The sequence below is a fragment of the Aricia agestis genome, chromosome 5, assembly GCF_905147365.1.
Source record: "Aricia agestis chromosome 5, ilAriAges1.1, whole genome shotgun sequence".
NCBI lineage: Eukaryota > Metazoa > Arthropoda > Insecta > Lepidoptera > Lycaenidae > Aricia > Aricia agestis.
The window spans coordinates 12612550-12627630 of NC_056410.1; the positions used below are offsets into that span (position 1 = coordinate 12612550).

At 39.2% G+C, this 15081-nt stretch overlaps 1 protein-coding gene across 2 annotated transcripts in view; it reads left to right on the forward strand.

The window, feature by feature from the left end:
• Nucleotides 1-14878, forward strand: part of LOC121727291 (protein tramtrack, beta isoform-like) — a 50742-nt gene extending 35864 nt beyond the window's left edge. For both annotated transcript variants that reach the window (XM_042115026.1, XM_042115027.1), the window contains exons 3-7: nucleotides 1447-1638; nucleotides 2209-2806; nucleotides 4487-4677; nucleotides 4944-5024; nucleotides 13091-14878. In XM_042115026.1, the coding sequence (XP_041970960.1) occupies nucleotides 1447-1638; nucleotides 2209-2806; nucleotides 4487-4677; nucleotides 4944-5024; nucleotides 13091-14236 (2208 nt within the window). In that variant the 3' untranslated portion in view covers nucleotides 14237-14878. The remainder of the gene's footprint in view (nucleotides 1-1446; nucleotides 1639-2208; nucleotides 2807-4486; nucleotides 4678-4943; nucleotides 5025-13090) is intronic.
• The last annotated feature ends 203 nt before the right edge of the window (nucleotides 14879-15081 follow it).

Genomic DNA, 15081 nt, shown 5'->3' on the forward strand with positions numbered 1-15081 from the left:
GAATTTTTCAATCCTCATAGATGTTCAGGGATTTCAGCATTTAAACAACTAATTTAAGCATAATAATATGCCAATATGTCAATTTCATCAATTGTCATCACTCATCATCATCACCATAAAGTTATTATGCCACGCTGCACGCACCGTCAGTTATGACCCTATTATTGGTACTTCTCATGGTCATAAATCAATCACATCAAAATAATGTGTATTTTTTTTAAATACACCCAGGTACACTTAACTTTTGTGGTAGTTATATACACTTAGATAAAATTATCCACCACTGACAGCGTACAATATGCGTAATAGACATCTAGATAACAAAAAAAAAAAAACCAGCCAAGTGCGTATCGGGCCACGCGCAAAATAGGGTTCTGTAGTAACGCTAGCTTTTGATAATTTTTCACCATCTCAGTAACATTTTAAAAAGGAATTTTAACGAAAAATTCCTTTATACTTTTCATATATTTTGTTTATGTCATCGACTGTTACTAAATAACTTGTTAAGTCTTCTTAGCCGGGGGTGTTTTCCTTTTAAATTCAGCATCTTTGCTACTCCCGTGAATTTTCACATTTCCATTAGACACATCCACAGTAGAATGGGGGGGCGGGGCACTGGACTCTAACGAATTTTTCCACTTTAGAACTTCATATTTCACAAATGGACCTCGAAATCGGAAAATGATTTTTAATAAAAAAATAAATCATCCCCGCTTAATGTGTATCGAAGGTACCACAAAAAAATTAAAGGTTTTATATACTTACCATTTTGTCGGTTTGATTAAGATGTACGTTCATGCCGAATTACAGCTTTGTAGGCCTTATAGTCTCTGAGACTGAACTAAAACCGCGGACAGACAGACGGACAGACAGACTCGGTAATACGAAAATCCTATTTCACGAAAAAGTACTGAAACCTGAAAGTGAACTAAATCTGTTCGCTAATTATTCATGAAATTGGAATTGTTTTTCAATTTTTTGCTGCAACTTTTATCCCGAATATACCTAAGAGGAAAAGGCCTGTCGGAGTGAAGGCTTATTATTATTACAATTTACAGTGATCACTGAGCAGCCTTCACTCCTCGTATTGAATAATAAGCTTGCATATTGTCTATTTGTTGTCGATCGATAAATAATGCAGGTACTTGCCTTCCTTATTAACTTCAATCTCATTTTCGTATCTCGAATTTCGGTTTTTTCAGACTGTCGATATCTGATTCTTATGAAATTGCGTCCGGTAACATTATAATTTATAGCTCGGCAAGGCTTTAAACGTGGATGATGTCGTGACCTCTAAGCGCTTTGTCATTAACGTGTCGCCGTTTGTGCCATTTTGCCACGTTCATCAAACTTGTACTATACTTACACGTGTTTTGGAAATAGAAATAGATATTTTCCATCACTGTTCCAACCACAGATTATAAGGCCCCTTATTTGGTTTTGCAGGTAGTGTTGTCCGCGTGTTCATCCTACTTCCGTTCCCTGTTCGTGGATCATCCATCACGCCACCCCATCGTGATCCTGAAGGACGTGGGCTTGGAGGAGCTCCGCACGCTCGTCGACTTCATGTACAAGGGCGAGGTCAACGTCCAGTACTGCCAACTGCCAGCGCTACTCAAAACCGCTGAGAGTCTTCAGGTAAATATAGTGTAGGCCCAAAAAGGTTAAAGTATTATTTACAGTGCCAGTTTTTCACTACTAGCGCCCTGGGCGAGAATACTTCGCCGCCCAGGGTACTGGTAGTGCTGAAAAATTTGGCGCCTCTTTTGATTGCCTTCAGCGCCCCTTTTTATCCGGTGCCCTGGTCGCCCAGTGTCCTCCCCTAACGCCGCTACTGATTATTTATTATATTATGTAATTCATTATAAGTACTGTTATTTCTTGGTGGAAATTCATATTATTGAACACTAATAAAACACAATTTACGTGCACTTTTTCCACTATATTCAGTAACAATTATTACTGACTTAGGTAGGTACTTTTTTCCTTCTGGAACATGTCTTATAATTATTAGAGATGTGCCGATCATAATAAAAAGCCGGATAGTCGGCGCTTTTTGCGGACTATTCGCCGACTAGTCGCCGACTAGTCGCCGACTACAAAAGTGGCCGGATAGTCGGCTTTACCGACTAGTCGGCAAATCTCTTATAATTATTAAAAAGTGAAACATTTTTTCTCAATAAAGTGAAATATTTTCTACCCTTTTAGGTCAAAGGACTAGCTGAAATGACGACTTTAAGCGCAGCTGGCATCACCACAAGGAACGTTCCAGAGCCGATGGAGGAGTGTCAACCGCAGGAAAGCAAAGAGGGCATAGACTCGCAAGAGAGGTTAGAAGATCGGGACAATCGAGAGAAAGAGGACAGGCGCGAACCAAAAGACTTACGTGATAGAGAGATCAAAGAGATAAGGGAGCGGGAACCACGAGAAAGAGAGCGGGAGCGGGAACGTGAACGTGAAATTAGAGACCGTGACATAATAAGAGACACGAGGGAATCTAGAGAGACTAGAGATTCTCGAGACACACGGGATTTACGTGAACATAGAGAAAGTAGAGAAAATAGAGAATCTCGAGACCTACGGGATGTGAGGGATCCTCGTGACAGAGAAGCGACAGACGCTTCTCCTCCTCGAATGTCACCTTTACTTTCCGTTCGACGATTTAGGCCTGAAACATCGATTGAAGCACCGACGCTTACGCATCCTCCAATACCCAAAGATGAACCACCTGACGAGCCAATGCGACCGTCGTCGCCGGAAGAAGACACAGTTTCCATTAGATCAAACGGTGCAAATGATAATATAGGTACGCATGTTATTCTTTTATTTTCAACAATTTATGTAGGAAATTATATATTTTAATTGGTACCACGTAGGTATATACTAACTAGATTGTACTAAAACCCCAATCTCAATATTATTTTGTACCATGTTTCCTTACTTTAAATATAATTTACGGAATGCTAATGAGCGCGAATACAGTTATCCAATTAAATATTGACATTAATTTTAAAAAAGTACAATTTCAAAGAATTACATTTCAATCCAATGATCCATCCCACTATCCAGAGCTAGATTACAATTATTGGAATAATGTAAACGGTCGTGAAATGCACTAGAATGCAATTAAAATAATCGGACTAGTGTGAGTCGGACTCGCTCACGAAGGGTTCCGTACCATTATAGAGCAAAATTAGGCCAAAAATTGTGTTCTTTTATATGGGAGCACCCCTTAATTTTTTATTTTATTTGAATATTATTATTAAATATTAAAGTACACATATAATTAAGAACTTTGAGAAAAATTCAAGTACCTACCTGTAGCCATTATTGATATAGAGCAAAAAAGACCAAAAAAATCAAGTTGTTGTATGGGAGCCCCCCTAAATATTAAGTTTAATAAGTTAACTTAAGTTTAATGTTATAGCGGCAACAGATATACATAATCTGTAAAATTTCAATTCTCTAGCTATTACCGTTTTTGAGTTACAGCCTGGAGACAGACAGACATGGAAGTCTTAGTAATAGGGTTTTGTTTTTTATGAAATAAGGGGGCAAACGAGCAAATGGGTCACCTGATGGAAAGCAACTTCCGTCGCCCATGGACACTCGCAGCATCAGAAGAGCTGCAAGTGCGTTGCCGACCTTTTAAGAGGGAATAGGGTAATAGGGGAGGGTAGGGAAGGGAAGGGAATAGTTGAGGGTAGGGAAGGGAATAGGGTAGGGGTAGGGGATTGGGCCTCCGGTAAACTCACTCACTCGGCGAAACACGGCGCAAGCGCTGTTTCACGCCGGTTTTCTGTGAGAACGTGGTATTTATCCGGTCGAGCCAGCCCATTCGTGCCGAAGCATGGCTCTCCCACGTATAAAGGGTCCCGTATTTACCCTTTGGGTACGGAACTCTAAACATTGAATAAATGAAAAAAATAATAAATTCACTTGGCCATGATGTGCAGCGTACTCTAAGAATGTAGATCCATTGTAGATCATGCAGTTTTTGCTTTGCTGTGTAAGTAATAAAAAAAATAATGTCAAATAATGACAGCTGACAGATCTTTGTTTTGACATTTGACATGAGAGCTTCTGTGTGATTTCTATGTTGTTGTTTTTGTGTAAATTGTTAAAAAATTTATTGAATGAATAAGATTTATATAAAGCTAAAGTTTGCAAACCGCTACATTATTGTTTCACGTATTTAGTGGGTCAAGTTTATCGCTACAACCACAACAAAATGTCTATACTAAAGAAGACTGTTTTGTGGTCGGATATGTTAATATATTTTTCTTGGAACAATATTATTATTTTGATTAGGTAAGGCCAAATGATAAGACAGGATATAAGGCTATACTTAGTCTTTACATATAAAAATAGTCTTACGAGTACAATTCAACTTTCAGAAAATATTTCCCCACAGTCATCTACTTTTTGTATTTGGGGAAAAAGTATGTACGGTCTAATTATTCAGGTTTATTTTTTATATTTTCAGGTATCAATATGACAATAAACAGTCATGGAAGTGCACTAGGATCCCGTTACTCTCCAGTAGAACAAAGGCTGAGTGTTTTGAGTTCTTTATCACATCCAGGCCTTCCACATCCTCACAGCTCAATATCAAGCCCAAGAAATGAACCAATTGCTGGCCCGTCTGGTCTACCGCCAGTTCAGCAAGTACCACTTGTAAGATTATTTATCAAGTCAAATGATATCAAATTATTTTAGCCACATGGTTAAATAATTAGCATAGAAGTCAAAACATCCTTATCTTACTTCTACTAGTAGTAATAATTGACAATACTTATAGGAAATATTGTTTTAAAAATTACTAAGCACTAAGCAGATTATGTCATGCAGGTCTAGTGTAATAATTATATTGTATTGTTTAAATTAATATTTATTAAAAGTAAAATAGCTACTTAATCAAAGTGTTTTTACAAATTTTTCAGTCACTAAAAAAGGAGGCAGATTGGGAAAGAAGTAACGATGAGAAGAGTGCGGAGGCAGAATACAGATTACAACATGAGTCTGTAAGTAAATAATGCTTTTGTCACCCATAAAGTCTTTTATTAAGATATATAAGAGAGATCCTAATTCCTAGTACTTTCATATTGCCAAAAATTTAATAGTAGAATTTTATTTTTCATGTTCAAGTTAAATCCCGATAACTATATTTTAAATCAAGCCTGATTGAAATACTTATTAAATTTCATGAACTAGGACTTTAAATAGGCCTAGAGTCTACTAAAATATATTATCACACGAAACATCAATAGGTGTATAACTCAAGCACAAAAGTTTTTGTCCTGTTAGGACATCTCAGATAATTTTGAAGTCGTGATAATACTAGTAAAGTCAACACTATTACTGTACCTATAAAAACCTCTTTTTCAAAATAACTTTTTAAGCTTTACATGTGAAAGTGAAATAGTTTTTTGTTATGCTTTCACTTGTTTTGGTTTTAAAATGCTTTTCTTGCTTGTGCTCTATAGTCAACCTTTAATTACTGTTGGATAGATAAAAGTAATAGTAATATTAATGGTTTTTTGGGATCTGCTTAATCAAATTGTACATCTAACTTTTGACTGGAATAGTACTTTACAAAGTCTTCTATTATTTTACATAATTTGGTAAAACTGAAATATTATGTAAATAATATTTAAAAAATGATTCTCGTAAAATTGTATATTATATCCTCACATGTAGCTGCTTAACCTGTATCTAATAAATCGCTTGTTATCCTATTGTTTCCTTTATAACTTTATAAGTCGTCTTTTGAAATTAATCATATTGTAAGTAGTGAATAGAACTGCACTTAACCTATGGCCATTAATAGTCGAGTCGGCAATTAACTATTATAGCATACTCTCGTGGACCGTTAGTTACTTGCATGTAATAATGTGCTACTTTGATTATCGATACTGTGCCTTGCTGTCAAGAAGTTGACCTTCATTTTGTTGGCCATCATTTTTATATACATTCATTTTGTTTGATATATATTTTGGGCAATTTTTGTATTTGAATTTTGGCCATATACACGTATGCGTATCATATAGTTTGACGCGCGCGTCGTTCAGGCGAACGCGCTACGCGTAGCCGGCTCCCGGGTTCACTCCTGCAAATTTTTTGGGCAAAAATGAGCGTCAACTTCTTACTTAGATAGTGAAAACGAAACTTTCCGAGACCGCATCTCAATTTAGACAGTAGTGGTAGAATATTGCACCCACTCGGTTCGACAGACCGAACAAGAGAAAAAGAAGTTGATGTTCTTTTTGTCGTTGCAGGAGTACGAAGGGTCCGGTAGGGGGAGAATTGACGAGGGGGAGAGGGGGTACCCGTGTATACATTGCGGCGCAGCGTTCCCGCACCAGAGCAAACTGACCAGGCACATACTGACTACCCACACACTCGACACCCTCAAGTACCGCGACGCCCTCATGGGCCGGACCATGGGGCTGCCCCTGATCGGTCAGTACAGCGAACCGACATACATGAGTATGCCCACGGAGGAGTCCCCCCTAGACTTGGATATAGGCCCCGTCGAACCCGGGAACGTCGTGCTCTGCAAGTTTTGCGGCAAGAGTTTTCCGGACGTGTCCTCCTTGATCGCCCATCTACCGGTACACACGGGGGACAGACCCTTCAAATGTGAATTCTGCGGCAAGGCGTTCAAACTCAGGCACCATATGAAGGATCACTGTAGAGTTCATACCGGTGAGTCGATTCGGAGCAGTTAATGTAAAAATACAGTAGTCTATAAATTGTTGCCTTCATCTAATGGTATCGAACGAACTTTTCAGGTGAGCGACCGTTCCGGTGTGTGTTGTGCGGCAAGACGTTTTCGCGGTCGACGATACTGAAGGCGCACGAGAAGACCCACTATCCGAAGTACGCGCGCAAGTTCCTGTCGCCCAGCCCCGTCGACGGCGAGGAGGAGAGTCCGCACCAGTGAACGCGGCCTCCAGTCTAGAGAGGAACCGCAGCAATGGGAGCGGCCTTCGGACGAAGAGGAGAGCCCGCACCAGTGAGGCCGGCCTCCGAACGGCCCGGCCGACACCACGTATCACTGGAAATAGTTGACGGGAAACGTTGAACAAATGGTGGACAATACGTTGAATTAGATAAGAATGTGATTAAACGCCGCAACTGTGATCTGAATGATATGAATATTTGATATTTCACTTAGATAATTAACTCACATCCGTTGAATGAGCGCTATGATTTCTTTCGCTTCGAGACGTTTCAAAACTTAGGTGCTTTTTTTACGCCTTATTAATTTATTTCTCGACTGTCCTTTAGGTGGCATAGCCAAAGTTAGATAGAGATCTAATGCTTCTCAGAATAAAGTAAACGTTTAAATTTCACTTGTTCGCTTTCGCTCCGTCAAAGCTCCCGAGGAGTCTTTCCGTTGCCACTTCGACGATGTACATATAGAATACGATAATATATTACTTTAGAGCTGGCATAATCATTAGGGACGCGCATATAAAATATGTAGTTCTCTCCAGATTGATTTTATAATACATATTAAAGATTAAAGAGGAGTGCTTCTAAGATTTATAGAGTCGAATCGCACTCGGTGTATTTATACAATTAGGGATTTGAGGTGTTTACTAATTTTATGTATATCGACGGTTAACAACGCACGCCCCCCTGAGGTAATTCGAAAGCAATATTACGACATATAAATGTAAATATATATAGTTTGATACGCGATATCGGATTTTTAGGAAATTTATTAGGACGTACGCTTCAGTAGCCGATCGGATGGGGAGGGTCACGGATGTGATCATGGGAATCAAAGCTTTAAGCACTTCGTTTCGTTTCAGTTCAAAGTGTGGCCCTCGTGCAGCGCGGCGCGGCTCGCGTGTGACGCAGGGCCCCGCTTCCGGAGCCCGAGGGCCACAATATACATATACTGTTTATAAACTTTTATCTATTTTCATACTGGAATAACCACATCTCAATATTATTTTTGTAGTATGTTTCAAATGACCTCACAAAATGTGCGACATTACTGCTTTAATACGTGTAGGGTAAGCGCTACATTGCTGGCATTGATTCAGTCGCTGGTTGTATCGGTAAAATCTGAGTTGTCAATAATTCACTCACTCAACCTAACCGGTGCCAGCGATGGGCGTGTTTTATCTCGGGTCGTTTGAAACTTATAACAGCTGTGTTCAATATAATAAACAGAGTCAAATACAGGGATATTTTATGAATTATAATTTGATTTCAATAGATATTACCATATTATATGATATTGTTTTGAACCGTTGTTGTAGTAGACAGAACGTTTGTTTTACCGACAAGGTGGAGATTGTTCCGATAATGAAGCCCTAAACATAAAACTAGATGCTCACTAGTTTATTGCATACCCAATACCCATAGTATTATATGAAAGATATTCATATTTATTTATAATCCAGTACTTACTTATAATTTTGTTACCCATTGGCTCAGTTCTTACCGTAAAGTTAATATACCTCGCGGAATAGAGAAACAGAAGGCCTGAGCAAGAGAGATGTCACTATCAGTAATACTGCATGGTAAAATGAGACGTGTGATACATGACAGAAGCACTCTTTTTTTGACGTCCAGTCGGCACGTGCCGCACGTTGACAATTTAATCTCATAGAATTCATGTTCAATCATGCTTGTGTAAGTGTATTTTTCACACAGATGAAAACCAATATCGGTTTCGTTTGACAGCTCGAGATTGTTGCTCTATTCCGCTAGGTATATTAACTTTATGGTTCTCAGATGAGCTGAGTGGTTAGTCCAAATGCATATTTCGCTAGTTTCGATAGTGAAGTTAGATGTCAAATTGACACAACGCATCGCGAAGTGGCGCTCGCGAAGTTGAATGTCAAATCCCATACATTTTTGACACTTTCCTAACGTTACTGGCAAATGCGATTCGACTAAGCACTCAGCTTACATTTTAATTATTTACGATTATACTCGATTGACTGTTAAGTCCAATTGTTGTTAGACTTAACAGTCAATCGAGTTGAGTAGTTGTGAGGGCTCTGTTAATTTTCTACGAGCAAGATCAACTACACGATGCCTGTTAATATGCTTCTGTTACCGGTCGATCTCTACTCCACATTTTCTACATCACATGGTGAAATATACTAAAGCTTTGATTTGTTACTGATTGATTGCCTATGGAGCGATCGTTGTGAGCGCGAACTATCATCAAATAATTATTGAGTTACTAGCAAAACATGTTTTGTTGTGATGTCATTTTCAATTGTGTGCGATTGTCACTTGTCACTTGTTTTCTTATAATATGTTTTGGCGTTAGAAAAAATTGTTTACTGACTTTGGGAGAATACTTACCTTTGACAAAAAATCAAGTAGGCTGTTAAATTGTTAAATGTAGTTAAAATCATTTTTTTTTATTTTGCCCATCATTTTGGTAATAAATATAAAAAAGTTAGTACATATCAACTTGATGAATTGTAACATTAATGTGCCATGATTTATATAATTTAAACTAGCCTACCTATGTCTTTATGTTTATGTTAAATAACTAATTCTTCCTTTTTTTCTCCTTTTTTTACTGACATAAGTATTAGTTGTTTCGCAAAAATCATAGTGATAACCATTTTATATATTCGTTAATGACATCAAAACAAATGCAAATTATTTTTTTATAACATGATAAAACTCGCGCTCATAATCGCTGCGATTGTTTGGAAATAATTAAGATTGTATACATTTATTTATGCCATGCTACGGTACTATAGCGAATGTATTTACCGGTTAATTATGAAAATATACGTAAATATTTTGATCCTAGTCGATAGTGTAGTCAAATCTTGACCGTATACATATCATTTAAAACAATCGCTAAAACCATTGGAGTGCATTTAGATTTTAAATTATTTCGTTCTAAACGTAGGTACCCCTTTTAAATTAGAAAATAATTATAAATTATATGGGATATCCTCTTCGAAAGTATTATGGTAATTTAGAAATGGTCTGTGATATTTACAACTAAGGTTACATCTCAGATTGATTCCAAAATTAACGGGCTGTTTATATCGATATGCTGTATTATTTTAAAGTTTTTTTTTTAAGTAAAATGTAACAATCCTAGTAGCATATCTAACTTTGGCTTAAAATATGATTTAAATGGATCTCATTTTTGATAAGTTTTTGGATATTTAGAAATACATTAAGTTGATCATATTAGGATATGAATAGCGTATCATAGTTGTATCATATTACAAGTCCGATATCTATTAAACAATATATTGTTTAATATACATAATGTTTTAACAAAAACAATTGTTATAACTTATAGTTCGAAAACTGAACGATTTCTATCTGCCCCCTAGTACTTGCTAACAGACAAACGGCAAAGCCTGGCTAAAGTACTAAACCTATGATATCGCCGTTCATAAGCTGAGGATTCCCAGAGTAGGTGTCGCTAGTACCGTGGCATGTGAAATCTTTTGGAAATATATTTTGGACGGTCTGTGAAAAGAATCGCTCTCGTAGTGTCGTAGGAGCTCTTCCGATGCACATGGTAATGTTAATTAGGTATAGAATACGCAGTATTTGTGTACTAAATTATTTTACAATGTATCAGTCACTTAGTGCAAAGAGTTGAGTACCTAATGATTTTATATTACGAACATTCCGGCGGATGGGTGACGGAATTCGTCTCGCCCGCTCGGGGCCCTTTCGCGTTATTTTTCACGACACGGCGGGCGAATTTTGACACCCATCGTTTTATCTGTTATTTTAATAGAGGAGTTTTTATACTTCAATGTAAAGTTTTAGAGAATTTACTATAAAGTTGAAGCATTAATTTTCGTCGTAAGTCTCATGTAACGCATATTTAGAGTATAGATTGGTAGATGCGCTACTTTCTGGAGCCGTAGTATCGAAGATTTGTATAAAAAATAAAATTAAAAAGTTTATTAGTGACACAATAATGTTGCCATTTGAAAAGCTGCACTACTTTCGTTTCTAGAGAGGGAATGTTACCGAACGTATAGCAATATTGAAACCTTACTAATGTTCCTCTTCTTGTTGTAAGAAAGAAGCAATATTTACAATATACACGAGTGATAGCAATAAATAGTAAATGCGTAATAACAAATTTGTATGTCGTTTTATCATGATAGTTTTATAATAGTACAGAATGCAGGATTGAAATATTTTATTTTCTCCAGAGGCACTATTTATTAATGAAATGATACTGTTATAATTATATTTATACGTATCGAGGTGTACACTGTACATAGGCGGTAGAGGACAGCGGGTAGCGGCTGCGGTGCGCAGCCGCGGCGGTCGCGGTCACAGTGCAGTTATTCAAATTTTAACAGTTGTAGCCACGCCACAGAGTTCACACGCCGTTAGCACAAAGTTATATTATACTATATTTATGGCAAATTTATGTAGATTATTGTTTCCAATACGTACAAGTATCGTAAGAGGAGACTAGCACGAATTGTTAATTATTTAAGGCCTAGTACACACTATACATAAAATATAACATTTTCTTTGACCTGTAAAAGGTAGCTAGTAATATTGTATGATTTAAATGCCTTGATTTTTTAGTTACAAACATTTTTTTGCTTTAAAAGTTCAATATAGTTTTGGAAAAGCTTTGCAACAAATACATTTACTGCAATAAATAAACTTAATTTTGTTTTTCGGTACAATAAAAAGTTTTTATGTGTAGTGTTTGCAGGCACAAATAGAAACAGCTTAGATTCATTTTTATATCATAAATTGTGACCACAGTTTTATATTTAGAGTGCCTCTTGCCTATACAAGACTTATATAAAGGCTGCAAATCACGGAATATACATAGTTTATGTAGGAAATGAATTTTAGTGAAAAATATGTAATTTTATGGTGAAAATTGTAAGTTGCGTTATGATATGTGACTTGCGCGACTAATTCTGTTTCTGAAAATATCTTGCAATTCAGCGGCGAGAATTGGATAGTTTTATTCGTTATCGTGAATTGCAAGAACTTACCGCATGCCTTTTATGATTTTCATCAGTTAACATCTCCTTAGATAGCGCATTCCAATCTCTATATTGTACGACAAACAAACAAGCCAGTGCAAAATTATTTTACGACCAATAAAAGGACAATAGATATTTTATTCGATAGCCTTAGATAGTAACGTTAAGTTGACCCGGAAGCGAAGGCCCGAAGTTGTGATTATTGTTTAAGTGGCATACCTAAATATAGAACTTATATTGCAATTTTTCTAAGTTCCTGTAGGTGTATTAATTATTATTGTAAATTGGTACAATTTGTTTTGTTAATTGTAATTCGTTAATTATAATTTATTTAGCGTAAGTTCTTTTAGTACGATATCGTTAACGTTTAAGTTGATTTTGTTAACTGGCGTCGCGGGCTTGCGTGCGCAGCTGCGGGCGCGCCGCTCGCGTGCGTCCCGACAGCGACGCCGGGTGTATTATGCTGTAAATGGTTAATTCAGCACAAGTTCAAATAACGTAGGTCCACTTTATTTATATAGCTTATCGTCGTTACCCTCGTAGAGGTGTCGATCCCTTTCCCTCGAGCTGTTTATTTAACATTTATTGTTGACGACTTAGACTAGTGAAAATCTGTTTTGCCTTAACATTATTTATAGTTCATAACGTTGTGACGGAGAGCAGTACGAATTTGTTGAAATATAGTTACAGTATATCGGTCCGGCGGAGGGTGGTGCCGGCGTCACGTCAATTGTAATCGCAACAGTACACAGATCCATCGCTGTTGGTCATTGTAACTTTTGAAACAAATATAAGCATATCATAGCTGTAAAAATACAATTTTGACAAATAAAAGCTCTACAATCATTACATAACTGTTCTTTCAATTGGACCATGCCACTACTTTTATACACAGGTGCGTAAACTGTCTACTTTTTTTTAGTAAGTAGCCTTCGCTGGAGCAAAGACTGATAAAGTACTTACAAAAATACGGTCAACTTATAGCATTATAAAAAAATCTATCGATTGGAATTTGGAAGTTACAAACATTTTTTTCAATAATAATAAAACTAAGGTTTCAATAATAAAATAACTAATTCTTATTCATTGTTCAATTTCAGTTGTGCCTGGACATGTCGTGCGGGTCCCCCGGTCTGGGGGCGGGGCTCGCGCCACGCAGCCCGCCTGCGCTGCCGATGTGGTCGCCGCTGCTGGCGCTGCAGGCGTGCCGACTGCGCAGGTATCTCAGCGACGACTGCATGGCCTACCAGAGTCGCCACCTGCTGCCCGCGGAGCGTCGGCGCTGCGGCGTCTGCCTCGCCTCCTTCCCCTCCGCCTGGCTCCTGGAGCGCCACGCTGCCCTGCAGCACTCCTCCCAGGTGCCCGGCGAGGACAAGCCCTTCGTGTGCGAGCAGTGCGGTCAGAGTTACCGGTACAGGTCCGCGTACGTCAAGCACAGGGAGCAGAACCACCGCGCGCGCCTCCCCGCCGACAAGCTTTTCACCTGCGACGTATGCGGCATGCAGTTTAGATACCTCAAGTCATTCAAGAAGCACCGCCTGAACCACACTCTCGAGAGGCTGCACACGAAGACCGCGGAGCCGCCGGAGGGCATCGACCAGGTGTCCAGCACGAACGAGGTGCAGATCGGCCGGTGCGGCGAGATGGACCTATCTATGAAAAAGAGGTCGGCCGCGCGCTCCTCGCCTGTCGAGGTGGTCGGTGACGCCGAACAGGACAGCACCGTCGACTCCAACGGGCCCGCGGAGTCTGTCGTCACCGTCGACGACTCTCCCGAGCTCCGCAGCTCCGGCCCCGAGGGCGACACGAAGCGAGACGACCTTCCGGCGGGCTCCGAGAGGCGGCGCGTTCCCGTGTCCTTCGCCAGTGTCAGCTCCATTGCCGACAGCTCGGAGAGCGAGCGCGACAGGAAACTCGAGAGCCCGAGCTCGCACTCCGGCATTCTGGGATTCCTCCAGAACGACGATCGGCAGAGGGAGAGGGAGAGGAGGTTCGCGTGCCCGTTCTGCGGCAAGTGCGTCCGGTCGAAGGAGAACCTGAAGCTGCACGTGAGGAAGCACACGGGCGAGCGGCCGTTCGTGTGCCTGTTCTGCGGGCGGGCGTTCGGCGGCAAGAGCGACCTGACGCGGCACCTGCGCATTCACACGGGCGAGCGGCCCTACCACTGCGAGGCGTGCGGCAAGTGCTTCGCGCGCGCCGACTACCTGTCCAAGCACCTCACCACGCACGTGCACAACGCGCGCTGATCCGCCCGCGCCGCCGCGCGCGCACGCCCCGCCCGCTCGCCCGTGCGCCCCGCCCGCTCACCCCGCCCCTAGCCCCCGCCCCTAGCTCGGAGCCGGCTTATATTGTAACGGCAAAGGAATATTTTTTAAAAGTTTTTTAACTTTACAATTTTATTATGGACGAATATTAGCTAAGCAGGTCTAAGATAAATATTGAGAAGTTTGATTTCGGAGTGGTCTATTTATATAGTTCAATGAAAGTTATTATTTTCTATATTGCTTCGAATTCGTAACAAAGCGAGTAGAATCGCCGCTGATAATATTATATAGGATCGAGTAAACGGAAGACGCGTCACAACGCTACGGAGGGGGGTGAACGATAAATTTAGAACTCCCTGGATCCAAATAAAAATGATCTCCAATTAAATTATTATCTTTCTGAAGAGCGGAAAGAGGTTTACATCTCAAGGCTTATATATTTTAAATGTCGTATAATTTCAAAGGATCGGTTGAATTATTATTAATTTCGATTTAAGATTAAAATCATTCCATTAATTATCGAAAATTAGGAGAAGAGTAGCGGTGACGGTAAGTAAGTAGGAGAATGCAAAAAGCTGTGATTCATATTAATGATTAAGACCAGTCAACAAGTTTTAGAACATCGAAAATAAATGTTTTATGTAATTAAAAATAATTTTAACGATAGATATGTTAATTGTAGTTTAAGAAATCTCTCTGTGCCAAAATATGTACCTCATAAAGTAAACCCTGTTGTAGATAAAGTGAATGATAGATTGTTTTTACACTTTTTGTTTATATACATAGTCGTTGAATAAGCAGATAATATATTCTACAGATATATAGAA